At 42.7% G+C, this 21,754-nt stretch overlaps 1 protein-coding gene across 8 annotated transcripts in view; it reads left to right on the forward strand.

Moving 5' to 3' along the window:
• Positions 1–209: 209 nt before the first annotated feature.
• The window catches only part of OCLN (occludin), a 47,052-nt gene continuing 25,507 nt past the window's right edge, over positions 210–21,754 (forward strand). Inside the window, exons 1-5 of one of the 8 annotated variants that reach the window (XM_081231279.1) lie at positions 799–998; positions 6,299–6,473; positions 8,029–8,140; positions 12,541–13,219; positions 16,656–16,817. In XM_081231279.1, the coding sequence (XP_081087405.1) occupies positions 8,091–8,140; positions 12,541–13,219; positions 16,656–16,817 (891 nt within the window). In that variant the 5' untranslated portion in view covers positions 799–998; positions 6,299–6,473; positions 8,029–8,090. Of the gene's footprint in view, positions 431–587; positions 693–798; positions 1,780–4,398; positions 6,474–8,028; positions 8,141–11,841; positions 11,927–12,540; positions 13,220–16,655; positions 16,818–21,754 lie in introns of those variants that run through there. The other 7 variants (XM_081231282.1, XM_081231277.1, XM_081231280.1 and 4 more) reach the window with 7 other exon arrangements.

Raw genomic sequence — 21,754 nt, forward strand, 5'->3', positions numbered from 1 at the left:
CGTCAGGAGGAACGGTCCCTTCCAGACCTCACACGCCAAACACTCCGCAGTTCTACCCGAAGCCCGCGGAGCTCCGAGCGCTCCCTGGAGTGGTCCAGGACCACCCTCCACCCTCGGGGAGCCCAAGCCTCTACCCCACGCCACCCCTCTGCTCTCTGTCCCTGCCCACCCGGGCAGAAACGTCGCGCTGTTCCTTTAAGGCCGGGAGCAGCAAGGGTGTGCGGGGAAAGGCCGGTTCCTCCCGCCTCCTTCTACACCGCTCCCTTCTCTCTCCCATCGGGGTTTCAGGTGAATGGGTCACAGAGGGAGGAGGCTGCCACACCACTCCTCGCCAGCGTCCACCTCCCCCCTTCTCCTTCCTTTGGCGGAGGCGGCGGGACTCCGGGGAGAACTAGCCAGATCACCGAGGAGTCCGAGCCCGGTACAGCAGGTGGGGCTCGCCGGCGCGGCTCGCCGGCGCGTGGTCACGAACCTCCCGCCCCCGGGCCTGGGGTTGGTGCGCATGCCCGGGGGCAGGAAGGCGGGGTGGGTGGGTGGAGGGGAGGAGGGGGAGGGAGAGGAGGAGGGCTGGGTCCCCTGCGGAGTCCCGGCTGAGAGCTGGCGGTCTGCACGTCGTCAGGTGCGCCCTCCAGGCGAGCGCGCTCCTGGGCTCCCGCCGTCCTTGGTGGGTTGGGCCCGGCTGCAGTGAGGAGGTGAGAGCTGGGCGCGGCGCCTGGATCGCACGGGGGGGACCAAGGCCCCCTGGTCTTGTAGGGGAGGCGCACGGGGAGGACTCCCAGCGCTGGTTTCGGTGGCGGTTTCGCTCCTGGGCTGGGACTCGCGGGAACCAGAGAGGCACAGGGCGGCGGAGAGAGCCGCGCCGGGCGAACTTGGAGGCTGCCTCCCAGGGGCGAGGGGCCGCTTGGAGCCGCCCGTCAGCTCCTTCGGCGGAAACGCTTAAAACCACCAGTGTCTAGGCGGCGCGGGCAACTTTTCGCTTTCCTGGGGGCCGGCGGGAGGTTGGTGAACAACGAGAATCCTGCGCCCGGCTCTCCGGGCTGCGGTTCTGGGAGGTCCTCGGGGAGAGGGCCCTGAGCTTGAAAGCTGGAGCAAGGGGGCAGCTCGCTGGCCGGGGCGGGGCGGCTCGGACTCCGAGGGGAGCCTGCTGTTCTCCGCCCCCATCCCACCCGCTTTGGGTGTCCCTGGAGGAGAGGGGGTGGCCGGGTTTAATCCGTGCAGTATTCCTGGAGACCTGGGGTGGGCCGATCGGCTGTTTTCAACCCCCTTGGTGGGAGCTCTGTGAGCCCGCGTCGATTTAAGCTGGGGGGCGGGGATTTGATTTCGTATGAAGTTGTACTTCGAGGGAAGCCGCTCACGCATGGGATTCTCACCCGTGACCTAAAGGCCGCCGCCAGACAGGCGGACCTGCCTCGGGGCAGTCCCTGCTCGGCCAGCGCGGGCGCGCACCGTCCGGGGTGCTCCTGGGCGCTGCGGGGGGCGCACGGCCGCCGGGACCTGCTCTCGGCCAGGCCGCCGGGTCTTGAGACCCCGGGAAGGGCAGGGCCCCGCGCGCAACCGACATGTTGCCTGCGTTGGAGGAAGTGTGCGGGGCAGGTGGGATGAGGGGCCAAAATGGCCTCTGCACCTTACGGCTGGGAGAGCAAGCCCAAGCCCCTCGTGTCCCAGGTGAAGCAGCTGAGCCGGAGGAGAGGCACGGCATCCTCGGGCCGGCCCTGGGGCTGGCCGGGCAACCGACCCACCTGGGAAATGACCCAGGGCGGGGAGGAGGCAGCCTTCCAGGTTAGTGTGTGGCCCTCACGCACAACAGGTGTATTATTGGGATCCCGGGAAAAGAGAACCCCTTCCTATTAAGGCACTTGTGTTTTTTGTGATTGAGAACTGGTTCTTTCCAGACAGAGGTGGATTACTCAAACTGTGTATTCCCTAGTGTAGCAGTGTTTCCTTTTGCACTGTACTTATTGAATCTTTATTTTCTCTTCCTGCTGTTTTAAAATAGACATTTTAAAAGGTGGCGCCACAGTAATTGATATCTCCTCGGACAAAGCAGCAGCCCTTTTTTTTTTTTTGGTAGTTTTGCATTTATTTGGTTATTAGGCACCTTCTTTGTTAAGAGTATGGCGGGGAGGAGAGCGAGATTTCCACAACTTTCAGGCAATTTAGGGAAACGATGAGCATTGCCTCCTATGTGTAAGGCACTGAGCTAAAAGCCTGTTGTGATTCATATCATGTAATCACCCCAGCATTTCTAAAAGCTAGATCTTATTAGAACTCCATTTTAAAAGTGAGTAAACACCGGGTAGGGGAAACATGTTACAAATGGGCTGGCTTGAAAACTACTTCAGCTAATCAGGGAAGGTATATCGTTAAAGCAACAGTCCTTGATATTCCAGCGTGAGAACCAGATTTGGGGAGTTTTTCTGGAATTCTCTACCTTTGACTAGTCCTTATGGCCTCATATAAGTGTTCCCCATCTTGCTTGATGTAAAGGTAAAACTTTTCCTGTTTTCTTCTAAAGATAATGCTGTAGTTATTGCCCTTTCAAAATGATAGAAGATTGCTTTCAACCACATAAAGTAACTGGTATGTCTTTCACCTTCCCAGGAATCTCCCAGAGGGAAGTTTTCTTTAGTTGCATTTCAAGGCTTACTTGATTAGAATTTTAGTGGGCTTTTTTCATCCACATTACTATTTATGGAACTATTGGAGTAAAAAGACCATTGTTACACCTTTTCACAAACTTCGCCTCCGGGGTTGCAGCTGTTCTGTACCTTCATGCTTTCCAATCTTGAATGTGGTATGAATCATCTGGGGATCTTATTAAGATACAGATTCTGATTCTTAGGTCAAAGGTGGAGCCTGGAATTCTGCCTTTCTAATAAGTTCCCAGGTGATGCCTGTACAGTTGTGAGTTTGACCCTTTTTTCTCCCTTTCCCTCACACTGTAAGCACGTAACTACTTTTGTTGAACTTAACTTGAAGGATTGTACTTTCTGGGTGTTAGTTACGTGAAGAGCTTCAAGGTATTCACTGCTGGATTGAAATCCCAACTCTAATTTGGGCTGTTGATTTTATAAATCAAATATTGATTGAGCATCCCTTTGTACCAGGGACTAGATCTAGGGATCAGGAATAAGAGTGATGATCAAGACAGACATTTAAGTGCTTGGGAAGCTGGTATTCCTTTTGGGGTGGAGATGGTAGCAGTTTAAAAGAAAGAAAGAAAAAAATAATTAGAGGGGAAATTTGCCCTGAAAATAAATTGGTTTGGTGGATGGAATGAGTAACCGGGAGGATATCTCTGAGGAGGTGACGTTTGAGCTGAGACCTGATCGGGAGGTGCCTGCCATGTAAAGATCTGGGCGTTCTAAACAGGAAGCCCTCAAGATCAAGGCCCTCCTTGGATCGATGCCTTTATTCTAGGCAATGATTCTCAAAATATATGGTGTGGTTAAAAATCATCTGGAGAGCTAATTTAAAATGTGGTTTCTGACTCAGCTAGTCCATTTCAAAATCTGCCTAATTTCAAAACCTAAGTAGAATAATTTAATATAAACATAAAAAACTTCTTAAAAGGCATGTGATCAAAAAGGAACAGACTGCCCTTAAATATAATAGTGTTTATTTATTTTTACTTGTTGACAGTTTGCTTTATTTATTTATTTATTTTTGGCTGTGTTGGGTCTTCGTTTCTGTGCGAGGGCTTTCTCTAGTTGTGGCAAGCGGGGGCCACTCTTCATCGCAGTGCTCGGGCCTCTCACTATCGCGGCCTCTCTTGTTGCGGAGCACAAGCTCAGTAATTGTGGCTCACGGGCCCAGTTGCTCCGCGGCATGTGGGATCTTCCCAGACCAGGGCTCGAACCTGTGTCCCCTGCATTGGCAGGCAGATTTGCAACCACTGAGCCACCAGGGAAGCCCCACAGTTTGCTTTAAAGAATACTTTTGAAGCATAGCATTTTCAGGCTTTCCTTTTTTAAAAATATTTACTTACTTATTTATTTATATTTCATTGCGTCAGGTCTTAGTTGCAGCCGGCGGGCTTCTCAACTGTGGCACACAGGCTCCTTAGTTGCGGCATGTGAATTCTTAGTTGCTGCACACATGTGGGATCTAGTTCCCTGACCAGGGATCGAATCCGGGCCCCCTGCATTGGGAGTGTGGAGTCTTATACACTGTGCCGCCAAGAAGTCCCAGGCTTTCCTTTTTTATCTTAACTTAGTTTTCTAAGATTTTTTTGGCCAGTAAATATTTTCAAAGAGAGAACTTTTTATACTTTAACATCAACTTAACATATTAAGTAAGGGTCAACTGCTTCCCTTTTGGCCCTGACTCTGAGTCAGCTGTTTGACTTATGTCCCTATCATTCTTATGACACAGTTTCTGTGAAGGTTCTGTGAAGGTGACCAGTGAGCCCCTTCAGCCAGATCCTGTGGCCTTTTCACTTCTCATTTTTTCCTTCATTCAACATACACTTATTGACCAGATATTGTTAATGTTGCCGTGCTGGGCATTGGGCAGCGTTTTTGGTCCTCTCTTTCCTATTGTCTTACCTTAAAACCCAGTCACAGGCTGCCTTGAAAGATACCTTAGAAGTCCTCCAGTCCACTTCTCCCCACCCCCTGCAGATACCAAACAAGCTTGGCATAAATGGCATGAGGTCAAATTGTTTTTTGTTATTTTGGGAGGGTGTGTGGAGAGACTTCCTAACGTTGAGATGAGATCTGACCCTCTGGAGTGTTCTTATTTTTTTAAAGGAACCATTTCTAGGACTACAAAGACAGCTCTACAGCTATTTGAAGGCTGCCATAGTGGTCCTTCTAATGTTGAGTTCTCCAGGCCAAACATTTCCTGTTTTTCCAGTCATTTGTCCTAAGACATGGTTTTTCTAGATCTTTAACAATCTAAGTCTACCTCCTGGAGAGGCACCTAATTGGAACCTGATGTTCAGATTTGACGGTTCTGCAGGGGTTTGTTTCTTTTTCTTTTTTTTGATTTTATTATTTTTTATAGGTTTGCTTCTTTTTAATAACTGTATCATTCCTAGATCTAAGCACTAACTCTGTAAATACTGGATATGTTTGGGATAGCTTGTTAGCTTTTGTTGAAATTCTGATCAAGGAAATACACTTATAAAAATGAACAGTTATTAAGCCAGATTTCCATTATCTAGTACTTATACTATTAGTTTTTAAAAATTGAGTTTTACGTATTTAGAATGATTTATCCTGCCACCAGTATTTGAAAATGGATACAATATACCTAAGTGCTTACACACTGAAATTTCTCACCTTCAGAATAATCACCTTGCTGTAAATGCTTTTTGCTCATCTCCTTTAATACATGATCTTACCTATTTATCCCAGTCCGGAGGTCAGGATTATCCCCCTCTTTGACACAGGAGGGTAGCGATGCTCGCAGAAGAGAAGAATTTGTCCCCTCAGATTGTGAGTTTTTTTGTTTGTTTGTTTGTTTTGTTTTTTTTTTGCGGTGCGCGGGCCTCTCACTGTTGTGGCCTCTCCCGTTGCGGAGCACAGGCTCCGGACGCGCAGGCTCAGTGGCCATGGCTCACGGGCCCAGCCACTCTGCGGCATGTGGAATCTTCCTGGACCAGGGCACGAACCCGTGTTCCCTGCATCGGCAGACAGACTCTCAACCACTGCGCCACCAGGGAAGCCCAGATTGTGAGTTTTTAGCTAGGTTTGTTTTAGCCCATCATTATAGCGTTACAGAAACCTTGATCAGTGTTGATGTACTTGTAGCCAGTGGGTTACCTATCCTTTCCAGTGTCTCGTCAGCTGCAAATCTGGATATACTTGTCCACTTCGTCTGTGGTCATGGCTTGATACCTCCCTCCAGGTGGACATAAATGGTTCATTCATTCATCCTAATTAGCTTCCATTATTCAGCCCCGTAGGAATCTGCCTACCCACACTCTGTTACACGAGGATGTGTCCAAGATTCTCAGGATTCTCTCTGTATTCCCCTCATCTACCAGTCTGGTAACCTTCTCAAAAAAGACAAGGAAGTTGATTTGGCGTGACTTTTTCTTTTTTTTTTTTAAGATTTATTTTTATTTATTTATTTAGGCTGCTCCAGGTCTTAGTCGCTGCATACAGGATCTTTTTTTTTTTTTTTTAGTTGTGGCATGCGTGTGGGATCTAGTTTCCTGACCAGTTTGAACCCAGACCCCCTGCTTTGGGAGTGCGGAGTCTTACCCTCTGGACCACCAGGGAAGTCCTGGCTTGTTCTTAATTAATGTTCTGAAATTATTTGCTTCACAGTTTAAAATCTCTGCTCTTAGGGGAGACATGACAAACTCCAGGAAATAGAAGTTTGGAAAGGGATTTTGTTGGCTGGATTTTTGACAAAACAAAACTTCAGCCTGAGTCTGGATTCATTTAGGATTTTTGAGAACTACCATTGAGCCTGGAATTTTTGGCATAGTCTTGAATGAGTGAGACCTAGTTATAGAAGAGGTAAGATTCCTCTAAGGTCAGTGTGTCAGTATTTGACATTCAGCTTCAGAAATATTTAATAGTGTTTAGATTCAGTTTTCCTTAACGTTCTTTTTCTGAACATGAATTAGGAAGACAGTTAATCTGGACTTTACTCTTTCATAACACTGTAATATTTTGGCCTAAATTGCTCGTCTGTATGTGTGTTTGGGTGCTGGTTACAGGGCTGTATACACTTAGATTTGTGCATTTTTCTGTATGTTATACTTCAATAAAGCAGTTTTTAGAAATAAAAGAATGAAGAGAAGTTGTCTTTCCTCACTGTGTTTGGAAAATTATTTTAGTTGTGTTGGCATTACTAACATTTAATATATTTCCATCTTTGAGGTTTCACCTAGATACAATATTTTATTCTGAGAAATTTGTAATTGACTATTCTTAAGGATGTGGAGGATAGTTACTGTTGATTTGAAAGAACAAAGTTTAAAAGGTTTGAATTGACTTACTGTTCCAAACCTAGTAATGTATGATTACGCAACCCTTATTTGAAAAGGAAAAAATATTAGACACTTTAATATACTCAGTTATAGATCTTTCTCATGTCCTTCCTGCCATCCACCCCCAAGCTTCTGGCTCTTTCTTGCTAAGTCTTCCCTGTTATCTCCAAACTGCACTTAATCATGTAGTTCAGCCCTAAATAATGCCTGTTGTAGATGCTGTTTTCTTTGTGTGTGACCTTCGGGAGAACTTGGTCTCATACTTAACTTCCACAGGCTCCTATCGTACAGCGTAGGCATTTAATAAATACTTGTTGATTGAGTGAAATTGCCTCTCAGATGTTCAGGGATTTTTGTTCTGAGGAATCTTAGAAGCAAATTATTCTGCTTTTCTCTTAGTGAAGAGGACTCTTTAATGCAGTGTGTGTTTGATGTTTTTCCCTTTTTGAAAATTGTATTCCATTTTGAAGACTTGGAAAAGGAGATAAGGGAAAAATGTCCATAATCATACTATTTATAGATGCTTTTTGTAACCCTTTTTAATGATAAAAGCATACTCTTAAACCAGATTATGCTTTAGTTAACATTGAAGGGCTGGTATATGCTGGACACAGCTATGTATGAACTTCCATATGCATTCTCATTTTATATGAACTTTGAAAAGTAATAGGAGACAGAATAAATGTATTTTAAGAAATTTTATCTTTTATACTTCTTTATTTGTGTTCTTTGAAGTGACTATTTTAAAAAATACCACTTTTGCCTATGCTGTAAAAAGCTTTGTGAAATTTTCATTATTGCAACTTTAAATTTCAAGTTTAAACAATATTCATATGCCAGTGATGTGCAGAGCATGATGCTTGGTGCCCTGAGGACTACCAGGCCGAATGAGTCCTACACTCAGTGATTTCTTGTGCTCAAAGAATTAATGGTCCAATGTGTAAAAATGACAGTGGAAAGGACGAGAGAAATAACCATGGAGTGAGAGGTTACTTGAGATTGATATCATTAGTTTTCTTAGTGATGCAAGGAAACTATGAGCTCACTAGTAATGTCATTACCCTACTTATGTTGCTTAGATTGGCTTGGGAGCTACGGGGCATTGCTCATCCTGAAGATCAGGTGACCACCGACATCAGCCATGTCATCCAGGCCTTTTGAAAGTCCACCTCCTTACAGACCTGATGAATTGTAAGTAAATACGTAAGTCTTTTTCTTTTTCTTTGACCGAGCCTTGCAGCTTGTGGGATTTGAGTTCCCTGGCCAGGGATTGAACCCAGGTCCTCAGCAGTGAGAGCATGGAGTCCTAACCACTGGACCACCAGGGAATTCCCCTTTTCTTTTTTTTAAAAGTCTATTACATGTTTAAAAAAAAAAAAGGTGTAGTTGAAACTTTCATCTGTTATGTGTTTGCTATAAAATAAAATAGTAGAATAGAATAGAATAGAATAGAATAGAATAGAATAGAATAAAATAAAATAAAACTGTTATGTGTTTGGTTGATTTGTAAAATCAAATTGAACCAAAGGGTATGTGGTGAAGAGTGAGTTTCCCTCTTACCTATAACTTCCAGGATGACAGTTTTTTTCTGCAGTGGGAGCTATTATCACTTGATTTTAATGTTTGCTCTAATATAGTCTAGGCTTATATTTGTGTGTATATTTGTTTCTTTTTTGTTTTTTTTGTTTTTGTTTTTTTTTGCGGTACGCGGGCCTCTCACGTTGTGGAGCACAGGCTCCGGACGTGCAGGCTCAGCGGCCATGGCTCACGGGCCCAGCTGCTCTGCGGCATGTGGGATCCTCCCGGACTGGGGCACGAACCCGTGTCCCCTGCATCGGCAGGCGGACTCTCAACCCGTGCACCACCAGGGAAGCCCCCTTTTTGTTTTTCACAAGTGGTATGAAGCTTCCATATTAATGCCTTATTTAGATGACTGTTGGCAATAGATTGTCAGTTTTTCTAATAACACCTTTATTGAGATATAATTCACACACCTTACAATTCACCCACTTAGAATGGGCAGTTCATTGGTTTGGGTGTATTCACAGAGTTGTGCAACCATTACCACAATCAATTTTAGAATATTTTCATTATCCCCTTCCCAGAGAACCCCTCTATCCATTAGCGGTCATTCCCTATTTCCCCCCAGTACTAGGCAACCACCAGTCCACTTTGTTTCTAGATTTGTCCATTCTGGATATTTCATAGAAATGGAATCATACAATGTTTGGTCTCTTGTGACTGACTTCTTTCACTTAACAATAATGTTTTCCACATTGTTAATTTTAAGTGATTCCTCAATTATATTAAAACAAGAAACAAAGTTGAGGGTTCTTGGTGTCTTTAGCCATTTGGAGATTTAACAATGAATTCTTAAGCTTTAAATTTTCTGTCAAACATTGATAGGGGTTTCCTCCTTTGAGTAGTTTGTAGCTTTAACTCTGATAACTGTAGTAAGGGGATGAGCTTCTATTACATAGCCTCCTGACTGATACCTGAATGTGGTAGGGACACAATTGTTTATGGCAATGAGATATGCTGGAGAATATAGTAACTGAGTAGTGCTCCATTAACCTCATACTTATTTTTGTAAACAGTGGTGAAATATACATATAGAAAAGGGCACAGAACATGCATATAAAATGATGAATAAATACAAAGCAAAATAATCATCTCAGTCAAGAAATAGAGCACCTCAATCTTTGCCTGTGTCCTCTCCTTCCTGTGGAAACCACTGTTCTGACATATGGACATCACTTGCTTTTCTCTATTATTTTACCACTTTGTACATCCTGAACAATATAGTTTAGTTTTACTTGTTCTTAAACTTTGTATGAACATAATATGCTGTATGTATTCTTTTCTGCTTTGCTTCTTTCAACTTGTAAGATTTATCTACATGAATTTGTAGTTCATTTTTTGCTTCAGAGCAGTGCTAAAGAAATACAGTGCGAGCCATATATGTAGTTTCATGTTTTCTTGTAACCATATTAAAAATAAAGGAAATTAATTTTAATAATATATTTCACTTAACTCAGTAGATCCAAAATGTTATCATTTCAACATGTGATTGATATAAACATTGGTTTACAAGACAGTTTATATTCTTTTTTTAGCAGTCTTTATTTTTTAGAGCAGTTCTAGGTTCACAGCACAATTGAGAGGCACATACAGAGATTTCCTATAGGTCCCCTGCCCACACATGCATAGCTTCCCCATTATCAACATCCCCACCAGAGTGGTGCATTTGTTACAGTTGAGGAACCTACATTGACACATCATTATCACTCAAAGTCCATAGTCAATACTAGGGTTCTCTCCTGCTGATGTTACATTCTTCCCTCATACTATGAGCACTTTGTGTTTTACACTTCACAGCACATCTCAGTTGGGACTGGCCGCATTTCAAGTGCTCCATCCATCTGTGCAGCTAGCAGCTGTCATAATAGCACAGCTCCATAGCATTCCATTGTGAGGCTCTATCACAGTTACCCATGGCACTGTAGGCAGGCGTTTGGACTGTTTCCAGCTTGGGGTTATCATAAGCAATGTTTCTGTGAACATTGCACTGTTAATGGGAGTATGAGTGAATCAGTCACTTTGGAAAACAGTTTGACATTGTCTAGTAGAGCTAAAAATTAAAAAAAAAATTTGACCCAGAAATTCTACTCCTGGATATATACCCTAAAAAAAAGTGCCTGTGTGTACCAGGATGTATGTTGGAGACTGTGTCAGAGCTATGCTGTTCATGACAGCCCCAAATGGAAATAGCCCAAGTATCTAAGTAGAATGTCTTACTGAATTTACTTTCTTGACATTTTCATTGTTCTCTCCAGTTTCTCCATTTCCTTTTCATTCTCATTTATGATACTCAGGTAATTCTAATTCCTATGGTTAGTGGCACCCAGTAGTAAGATGTCTCCTTTGGAGTGAGGAAGGCGGTCTATAGAAGTAATGACAAAAACAAAAGGGCTTTAGTTGGTTTAGGAATTGAATTTTGCCTCGCCTGGGCCCACAGTTTTCAGATTCAGTGTGTCCACGCATCAGTGTGTCTATTACAAGCTGTGTGTTTATCATTAAATTACTGGAGTTTGCAAGGTATTTTTATAAAGGAGATTCTGATCTGATTAGCCATCAGATCTGATTAGCCACCATTCTGATGAGCCCTCATTGGTAATTGATCTACTTTGTAGCTCTTGCTGTAAGTGGCTGTAGTTCATGTAGTGCTTCATTTAATGTCTTACTGCCCTGACAGACTGTACTCTGTGATCGGCCTGGACTGAGGCTGTCCTGTTCACTGTTTTATCCCCAGTACCTAGCACAGAGCCCAGCACGCGTCAGCCTGGCAACTCCAGTAAATAGCCGCCAAATGATAAGTGAATGAATGTGCATTCTTAGGTAAGAGAGAGAGGCTGCCAGGATTTACACGTGACCCAGTGGAGGCCACTGTAAGTGTCAAGTCTGAAAGAATCAGTCTTCAGTCACAAAGGCAAAAGGGCTGATACCACCCTGGGTCCCGTCCCCAGGGATTATGATTTAACTGGTCTGGAGTGCTCCGTCTGGGGATTTTATACATCCCCAGGTGATTCTAATATGCCGCAAAATTTGAGAACCTCTGTTCCGTAGAAACTAAGCAGTCATTCTCAATGTATGGTTTCCAGACCGCAGCATCAGCAGCATCTAGAAACTTGTTCTACCCCAGACCTGCAGACTCAGCAACTCTGGGGATGAGGGCCAACAAACCCTCCAGGTGATTTTGATGCATCAGGCACAGATATGTTTACTGTTCAGTGGGTGTCTGAATCAGCTGGGGCTACTGTAATAGAGTACCATAGACTGGGTAGCTTATAAACAACAGAAACTTATTTCTCACAGTCTGGAGGCTGGAAGCCCAAGATATGGTGCCAGCACGGTCCGGTTCTGGTGGAGGCCATCTTCCAGATTGCAGACTTCTTGTATCCTTACATTGTAGAAGGGGTGAGAGTACTCTCTGGGGCCTCTTTCATAAGGGCACTGATGCCAATCATGAGGGCTCCACCCTTATGACCTAATTACTTCCCAGAGACCCCACCTCCTAATACCATCACATTGGGGGTTAGGATTTTTTTTTTAATTAATTAATTAATTAATTTATTTATTTATTTTTGGCTGCATTGGGTCTTCGTTGCTGCGCGTGGGCTTTCTCTAGTCGCAGCAAGTGGGGGCTACTCTTTGTTGTGGTGTGTGGGCTCTGGGCACGTGGACTCAGTAGTTGTGGCTCGCGGGCTCTAGAGCGCAGGCTCAGTAGTTGTGGCGCACGGGCTTAGTTGCTCCGCGGCATGTGGGATCTTCCCGAACCAGGGCTCGAACCTGTGTCCCCTGCATTGGCAGGCGGATTCTTAACCACTGCCACCGGGTAAGTCCGGGGGTCAGGATTTTGATATTTGAATTTGGTAGGGGTGTGGGGGGATACAGAGTGCCCCATTACAGTGGAACAGTACAAATCGTAGTTTTATTTGCCAGTGGTTTGTTCAGATTATTCCAGGTACTTTATTTGTTCTTTCTGCTCACCACTAAAAATGGCTAACTTAAAATTTTCATGTGCTTTTCAGCAAACCCAATCATTATGCACCAAGCAATGACGTATATGGTGGAGAGATGCATATTCGACCGATGCTCTCTCAGCCAGCGTATTCTTTCTACCCGGAAGATGAAATTCTCCACTTCTACAAATGGACCTCTCCTCCAGGAGTGATTCGGATTCTGTCTATGCTCATTATCGTGATGTGCATTGCCATTTTTGCCTGTGTTGCCTCCACTCTTGCCTGGGACAGAGGCTATGGAACCTTAATGGGAGGTGGCATGGGCTACCCTTATGGAGGAAGTGGCTTTGGTAGCTACGGAAGTGGATATGGCTATGGTTATGGCTACGGTTATGGCTATGGAGGAGGCTATACAGATCCAAGAGCAGCAAAGGGATTCCTGCTGGCCATGGCTGCCTTTTGTTTCATGGCTGCATTGGTGATATTTGTTACCAGCGTTATAAGAGCTGAAATATCTAGAACAAGAAGATATTATTTGACTGTGATAATAGTGAGTGCTATCCTGGCCATTATGGTGTTTATTGCCACAATTGTCTATATAATGGGAGTCAACCCAACTGCCCAGGCATCTGGGTCTCTCTACAGTTCACAAATATATGCCCTCTGCAACCAGTTTTATACACCTGCAGCTGCTGGAGTCTATGTGGATCAATATTTATATCACTACTGTGTGGTGGATCCCCAGGAGGTAGGGATAGTTTTGTTTTTTTTTCTCCCCTCTTTCCTTGGGTCAGAGGCGCTCATCTTGGGATGCTTGATAGATTCACTTTGGGAATGTTTAAAAAAATATTGATGCCACGCCCCACTTCTATTTAAATCAGAAACTGGGAGAAGGGCTGGGTGTCATTATTAAGGTATGATTAACATACCATCCAATTCATCCATTTAAAATACAGTTCAGTATTTTTAGTATATTCACAGAGTTGTGCAACCATCACCACAGTTGATCTTAGAACATTTTCACTACTCCAGAAAAAAACCCCATCCTCATTAGCGGTCACTCCTCATTTCACTAACCGTCCCCAGATCGAGAAACCACTAATCCTGTTGTATGGTTTTGCCTATTCTGGATATTTCATATAAGCAGACTCATACAATATGTGTTTTTTTATGATTGGCTTCTTTCACTTAGCATTAATGTTTTAAGGTTCATCGGTGTTAGAACATGTACCAGTACTTCATTCCTTGTTATTGCTGAATACCGTTCCATTGTGGGGCTATACCACATTTTATTTATTCACCAGTTAACAGACATTTGGGCTATTTCCACCTTGGCTGTTATGAATTCTTGTGTGAAACTTACATTTTAACGTCTCTTGAGTTCCTTATATACCTAGGGGTAGAATTGATGGGTCTTACGGAGATTCTGTGTTTAACCTTTTGAGGAACTGTCACATTGTTCTACAAAGAAGTTGCATTGTTGTACATTTACCAGAAATGTATGAGGATTCCAACTTCTCCACATCCCCCAGCATTGTTTTTGTCTGTTTGAGTCTAACCATACTAATGGGTGTGAAGTGGTACCTCATTTTGGTTTTGATTTGCATTTCCTTGATAGCTAATGATATTTACTTGTGCTTATTGGCTATTAGTATATCTTCTTTGGAGAAACGGTTATTCAGAATCTTTGCCCATTTTTTAGTTGGGCTATTTGGATTTTTATTGAGTTGTAAGAAATTTTATATATTTGGATACAAGTCCCTTATAATATGATTTGCAAGTAGTTTCTCTCCATTTTGTCCTTCTCTTTTCACTTTCTGGATGATGTTCTTTGCACAAAAGTTTTTTAATTTTGGTGAGGTCTAATTTAATTTTGCTTCATTGCTTTTGCACCCCAAAAGGGTGTCGTATCTAAAAACACTTTGCCGGGCCTCCCTGGTGGCGCAGTGGTTGAGAGTCCGCCTGCGGATGCAGGGGATACGGGTTCGTGCCCCGGTCTGGGAGGATCCCACATGCCGCGGAGCGGCTGGGCCCGTGAGCCATGGCCGCTGAGCCTGCGCATCCGGAGCCTGTGCTCCGCAACGGGAGAGGCCACAACAGTGAGAGGCCCGCGTACCGCAAAAAGAAAAAAAATAAAAAATAAAAAAATAAATAAAAACACTTTGCCTAATTCGAGGTCACAAAGATTTACTCCTATATGTTTTCTTCTAAGAGTTTTATAATTTTAGCTCTTAACAGTTAGGTACATGATCCATTTTGAGTTAATTTGGGGCATGTTATAAGGAAGGGGTCCAACATTTCTTGCATGTGGATATCCAGTTGTCTTAGTATTATTTGTTGAAAGGACTATTTCTCCATTGAGTTATTTTCATGCCCTGGTCAAAAATGAATTAACCATAAATGTGACGATTTATTTCTAGACTCTCAATTAGTTTCCATTACCTATGTTTCTGTCCTTAGGTCAGTACCACACTTCTTGATTGCTGTAGCTTTGTCATCAATTTTGAAATTGGGAAGTGGGGGTCCTCCAACTTTGTTCTTCTTTTTCAAGATTCTTTTGGCTAGATTCTAGGTCTCTTGCATTTTCATATGAATGTTAGGATCAGCTTGTCAATTTCTGCAAAAAAGCCAGCTAGGATTTTGAAGAATTGCGTTGAATTTGTAGATCAATGCAATCCTTCAAAATCCTAGCTGGGAGAAGAATTGTTATCTTTACAATAAGTCTTCTGATCCATGAACATAGGGTGTCTTTTCATTTACTTAGGTCTTCTTTAATTTCTTATAAAAATGTTTTCAAATTTTCACTGTGTAAATCAGTATTTCAAAAAGCTGTCAGGTGGTTCAAAAGTGCAGGTGGGGTAGAGAACCCTGCTTTCAGTAACCATGAGTCATCCTAATTAAGAAAATGTTTCTAACTTACTAATCTTTATTCCTTTTTTTTTTTCTCCTTACACTGACCCAGGAATTTTCATTCTTTTGCCAGAATGAGTCACTTTTTGGGGGTTAGACCTTCTCCAATAACTACCATTATTTTGAAGACTGAAATGTAGGTTTCAGAGTTTTGTTGTTGACATTCAGAGTGTCTGTGGTAAATAGGGCTGAGGGCTGGTATTCCTTTCTTAGCATACTGACATCCCTCTTAGTCCTCTGACTACCCCAAACCTGTATTCTTTGAAAAAGGATACCACTGTTACATAGACAGCTGCCAAGAGAGCTTCCTCTTACCCGTTAGCAGACATCCAGGCCAGACCCCTGGTACCTGTCTCAACTCCCAAGTGCCTCCAGGCCAGTGTACCACTTAACATACCTGTCAGACACTAGGAGAACTGTCAGGGGTAGGGTTTCCTTGTCACAGGCTCTTCTAGTAAGCACACAAAAGACACCTAAAACAGAGGAACCTAACAGACTAAATGGATCATTAGCCCATTCTCTCTAATTTATAGCTTGGTTAGAGTGTATCTGCATAATTTATGGCAAGACTGAAATTTACATTAAGTGTAAAAAGTTGTGCCAGGCATGTGTTACGAACAAGGCTATAAGCATGATTGGGTATTTAAAACTACTTTTGACAGCTGGGTGCTTTGTGACCACTTAGAGGGGTGGGATAGGGAGGGTGGGAGGGAGGGAGATGCAAGAGGGAATAGATATGGGGATACATGTATATGTATAACTGATTCACTTTGTTATAAAGCAGAAGCTAACACACCATTGTAAAACAATTATACTCCAATAAGATGTTAAAAAAAATAATAAAACTACTTCTGAGAATAACATCTTCCAGCCCTTTAGAAGCATACCAGTGATGAGTTAATTTATTGGACATTCTCATCTGTTTATGGAAATATGGCCCCTTGGTGCTCAGGCTTTGGAACTAGTTTTCTATAATTCTAAAACAGGGATTCATGTTCATTCCAAGGATTGAATCAAGGTTGTGTGTGTGTGTGTGTGTGTATGTGTATGTGTGAGAATCAAGGTTGGGGTGTGTGTGTGTGTGTGTGTGTTGCTAGCCTTAGCTGAACTAGCTTGGGCTAGGTTTTATATTTTTAAAATGTAACCATTTGTATTGGTTTTATAGCAGTTAAACAACAGATATTTAGTAGGGCCTTAGGTAGTTGTAGAGTGTGGGTTGGGATAAAGTAAGCAATTAAAAGCTAAATATGTCAATATCTTTAATCTCTTTTTAGGCCATTGCCATTGTGCTGGGGTTTATGGTTATTGTGGCTTTTGCTTTAATAATTTTCTTTGCTGTGAAAACTCGAAGAAAGATGGACCGGTATGACAAGTCAAACATTTTGTGGGACAAGGAACGTATTTATGATGAGCAGCCCCCCAATGTCGAAGAGTGGGTAAGTGTTTTAAGAAAGTCAGTAAATGTCCAGTTTTTTATTAGACCCCCAGATTTGTCTCTAAATTTAACCTATACTGCTTTGTGAAACTTTATTTGTAGAATTATTGTCTTTGTATATTGCAAAAGTTGTGGCCTCAGGTTTTACTTTGAATGTTAAGAAAGTGGGATGAGTGGACATGGTTTTACTACGGGTAAAAGCCAGATTTCTATTTCTAAGAAGTGGATCTCGGCACTGAGAAGAAATGGCTTTTAAAGAAATCACGAAGGAAATAACGTGGCTTTGGAAAACAAAAACATCTCCTCTCCCCTTCCTTTTTATTATCCTGCTGATTGTTTTGGAAGTAAATACCAGTGCTCAGGATGTTTACTGTCTTTGGTCAAGATTGGCAAGGGTGCTTTTGGGCTGGCAGCAGGTGGCAGGTCTTTAAACTTTTTACATGTGGAACAGCCTGGAGAATCACAGGGACTAATTCTGTACTAATATTGACATATGAAATACTTTAGTGAAGGCAGAGAGAGATTAGGGCAATTTTTTTTTTTTTTTTTTTGCATATACTGTTAATCCTACCAGTAGGTGGCTTCCTAAATGATGCGATTTGCTGAAGTGCAGAAAGTCCCTCTTACCAAAAATACCTCCCAAATGCATGTTCCTGATAGCTAACCTGTTTTTAGGGATGTTCCAAACTTTGTTTGTTAGAAACACTCTGTTAGGATGTTGTTGAGAGCAGCCTTAGAATCTGCCTTCATAGGTTTCTTTGAGCAGATTGGTTTCTTGCCATGAAGGTTAGTTGAGAACCCTGGACCCTGCTTCCAGGGTAGGTTGGTTTTGGCCCGTGGGCAGAGCCGAGTGGGCTGAGGGTGGGTCCCGCTGGTCAGGTTGGGGGTGAAGATACTGATCATCTTTTTTTTTTTTTTTTTTTTTTTTAATTTATTTATTTTTGCTGTGTTGTGTCTTCGTTTCTATGCGAGGGCTTTCTCTAGTTGTGGCAAGCAGGGGCCACTCTTCATCGCGGTACGCGGGCCTCTCACTGCTGCGGCCTCTCCCGTTGCGGAGCACAGGCTCCGGACGCGCAGGCTCAGCGGCCATGGCTCACGGGCCCAGCCGCTCCGCGGCATGTGGGATCCTCCCGGACCGGGGCACGAACCCGTGTCCCCTGCATCGGCAGGCGGACCCTCAACCACTGCACCACCAGGGAAGCCCCAATACTGATCATCTTGAAGGCTCCTAGCTCTAGCATCCTCCGTCTGATGTTGGAAGAATTTTGAATGTAGATGAAATTTTTCTAGTTAAGGTACTAAGACGAAGCAGTCAGGAAAAACAGAAGGTGTGGTATGTATGTGCCCATGTTCCCGAGCTCTCCTTGAAGCCTGCTTGTTGTTGTTTTCTTCCTCATTCTTCTCCCCGCACCCCCACCCCCACCCCGTAAAGTGTGAAGGTGTTGGGGATTGTTTTCTTCTGACCTTTAGCTCCAGGCAAGGCCACCTGTAGAGGGAATAGGACAGTCTATTGTGAACTGTGAAGTCAAGGTTTCACTGAGAGTTTCTGGGTGTGTCAGTTTTCACTGGCTGTTGGATTTGTTTACTTAAGGTTTTGAGAGCCTAAAAAACTGACTCAAGAGAGACCAGTGCCAGTAATATTAGAGTCCCAGTGAACTTTGGCTTCTCATCTGATTTTACTGTCCTGAAAGTTTAATAAGTTCTGGGTACTTTGGATAATTTGACAAAAGATAGCCGTAATAACTTATGGAGGTGATGATGACAACAAAGCCAGAAAGGCTTAACTTTTAAAGAGGCATTATTTTTTATTTATTTTTTGCGGTACGCAGACCTCTCACTGTTGTGGCCTATCCCGTTGCGGAGCACAGGCTCCGGACGCACAGGCCCAGCGTCCATGGCTCACGGGCCCAGCCGCTCCGCGGCATGTGGGATCCTCCCTGACCGGGGCACGACCCTGCATCCCCTGCATCTGCAGGCGGACTCTCAACCACTGCGCCACCAGGGAAGCCCAAGAGGCATTATTTTCATAATGCTTCCTCACTGAATACCTGGAAATTTGATAGCCAGCCTGTAGGTTGTTTCACACATCATAGTTTTTCTGTAGTAATAAATGTTTTGTCATATGAACCTAAATAATCATCTGTTGAATAGCAGACATAGGATTTTGAGCACACTGATGTTTTATGTGGTACTTAATTACTTGGAAATTCCTCATTTCCTTTTCCCTTGTTCCCCCAACTCAAATGCCTAAGGAAGGCTATTGGAAATAAGCTATTGGGAGGCAGTTTTAGCCACAGGTATTGTGCTTTACCTTCCATTCTCCCTTCACCTGCCCAGGTTTGCTTTGCCGAACTCAATCCCACATTTTCATTCTTGCCTCAATTTACTTCCACAACCAGATGCACACTGTTCCTCAGGTTTCTCTGCTCTTACGCAGCATTCTGCTAGAATGGATTTCACTCCGATAACATAGCTGCGCAAGTGGAAATGTTTGATGCTGCATCCGAAGTGCCCGGCATTACAGAGTATTGAGTAGAGTATGGGAAAAAAATCTAAAAAAGAGTGGCTATATGTATATGTATAACTGAATCACTTTGCCGTATAGCAGAAAGTAACACAACATTGTAAATCAACTATACTCCAATAAAATAAGTAAATAAAGTGGGGGAATTCCCTGGCAGTCCAGTGGTTAGAACTTGGCACTTTCATTTACGGGGCCCGGGTTCAATCCCTGGTCGGGGAACTAAGATCCTGCAAGCTGTGTGGCACGGCCAAAAAAATAATAATAAATTTAAAAATTAGAAAATAAAGCAAAATAAAATAAAGTGCCTGGCAGTGGAGTGGATTCGTGTTTTTTTCTTCCTTTTGGTTATTAGAAAGTAATATCGTAAAAATGATCTCCACTTGAAATAATGGAAGAGAATCTAGAATTAATTACTTGTACTAAATGAGAATTAAAATTTGAATTCTAATTGTGGAGAACTAAGACAAGATACTCTCCATACAGCTAATAATGGATTGTTTGGGGGTGCGGGGGTGGTATCTTACTAAACTTACTAAAGGAGCAATTACCTACTAAATTTACTCCTTCCTTACACATTGGGGTAGGTACGTCCTGACATTCATAATTAAATCTTACTGCCTTTCTTGAATTTTTAAAATCTTTAAGATAAGAACCCCCAGAGCAAAGGCACCTCAACAGCTGAGCCTTCAGAGTTTTAAGCAGATTTCAGTCCTTTTGTATTATCTGTGAGAAAATGTGTAATTTTCTAATTTCCTGTCTCTGAATCTCCGGCACAATGGTTTCTCTGCCTTCTTAGGGATTTTTAGGGTTGTTTTTTTTCCCTCCCCTTTCTGGATATCTTGTACTTTGTAAAGTAAACAGGCCATGTTTGCACACTGTTTGGATGTTAACCTGGTCCTTTGTAGTCAGTCACTCACTTAAGTTTGTACCAACGTTGTATTTTAAATGTTTAAAGACTCTTTTAATTAAAGTTGTAGATCTTTATTTTTTCTATTATGTCCTCAAACTCCAGGTTAATTGGTACTTTTTCTGAATTAAAAGAATATGATTATTTTAACTAAATAATTTTGAAAATACTGTGAAGTATAAAGAAAATTCTGCCATCCTGAGTTACCTTTTTGGTGTATCTTCTTTAATCCTTTCCTCCTCTTCCTACTTCTTATTCTAATTCAGAAGTATGATTATAGTCCTTATCAATGTAAAATTCTACCTTTTTTGATTTAACATGGTATAGGCTTCTTATCACATTAAATATTTCTCAAAAACAATTTTGATATTGTTAAAAATTTTTACTGAAGTGTAATGTATATCTATACACACACAGTAAAGTACATTAAATGTACTAATTTAATTGTATGGCTTGGTGAAATTTTACACGTATAAGCCCATTTGTAACCAGCCTCTAAATCAAGATATCATACATTCAGTGTCCAAGGTTTCCTTATGCCTTTTAGTCAGTATCCCCTAGGGGTTGGTAACTCCTCTTATTCCTATCACATCAATTAGTTTTGCCTATTCTTAAACTTCACATAAATGGAATTATGTCCTGTGTGCTTTTATGTCCACTCAACATAATGCTATAAGATTCATTTATGTTGTTGCATTGGTTGGTGTGGTACTGTTTTAATTTTTGTATTTTCTGGCAAGATAAAAACTTTCTAATTACCCCTTTTTAAAAAGCCTATGGCCAGGGCTTCCCTGATGGCGCAGTGGTTAAGAATCCGCCTGCCAATGCAGGAGACATGGGTTCAAGCCCTGGCCCGGGAAGATCCCACATGCCGTGGAGCAGCTAAGCCCGTGCACCACAACTACTGAGCCTGTGCTCTAGAGCCCGTGAGCCACAACTACTGAGCCCACATGCCACAACTACTGAAGCCCGTGCACCTAGAGCCTGTGCTCTGCAACAAGAGGAGCCACCGCAGTGAGAAGTCTGTGCACTGCAATGAAGAGTAACCCCTGCTCACCGCAACTAGAGAAAGCCCACGTGCAGCAACAAAGACCCAACTCAGCCAAAAATAAATAAATTTTTAAAAATAAATAAGTAAAAAGCCTATGACCAGAATTATAATTTTAAAAAAAAACAGGTTTTCAGGCAGTCTCCTTGCCATCCTTGTGTTTCCATTTGCCCATTTCTGGGTATCTTTCCTCACCCTCTCTCCACACTTGTACGTACTCTTCTTAGTTTCTTATGATTCCTTCCAGTGTTCTATTTTGTGAAAATAAAACCAAAGAAAAATACACTTCCTGCTTTTTTATGCAGAAGTTAGTGTACTGATCATACCATTCTGTCTGCACATCCCCTTTTTACTTTGCAGTGTGTCTTGGTGATCTTTCCTTACCACTTCATAGCCTCTTTGTGGTATGGATGTACCGTGGTTTATGTAATCAATCTTTCATTGTTGGATATATTTATT

The sequence above is a fragment of the Mesoplodon bidens genome, assembly GCF_964165515.1.
Source record: "Mesoplodon bidens genome assembly, chromosome: 4".
NCBI lineage: Eukaryota > Metazoa > Chordata > Mammalia > Artiodactyla > Ziphiidae > Mesoplodon > Mesoplodon bidens.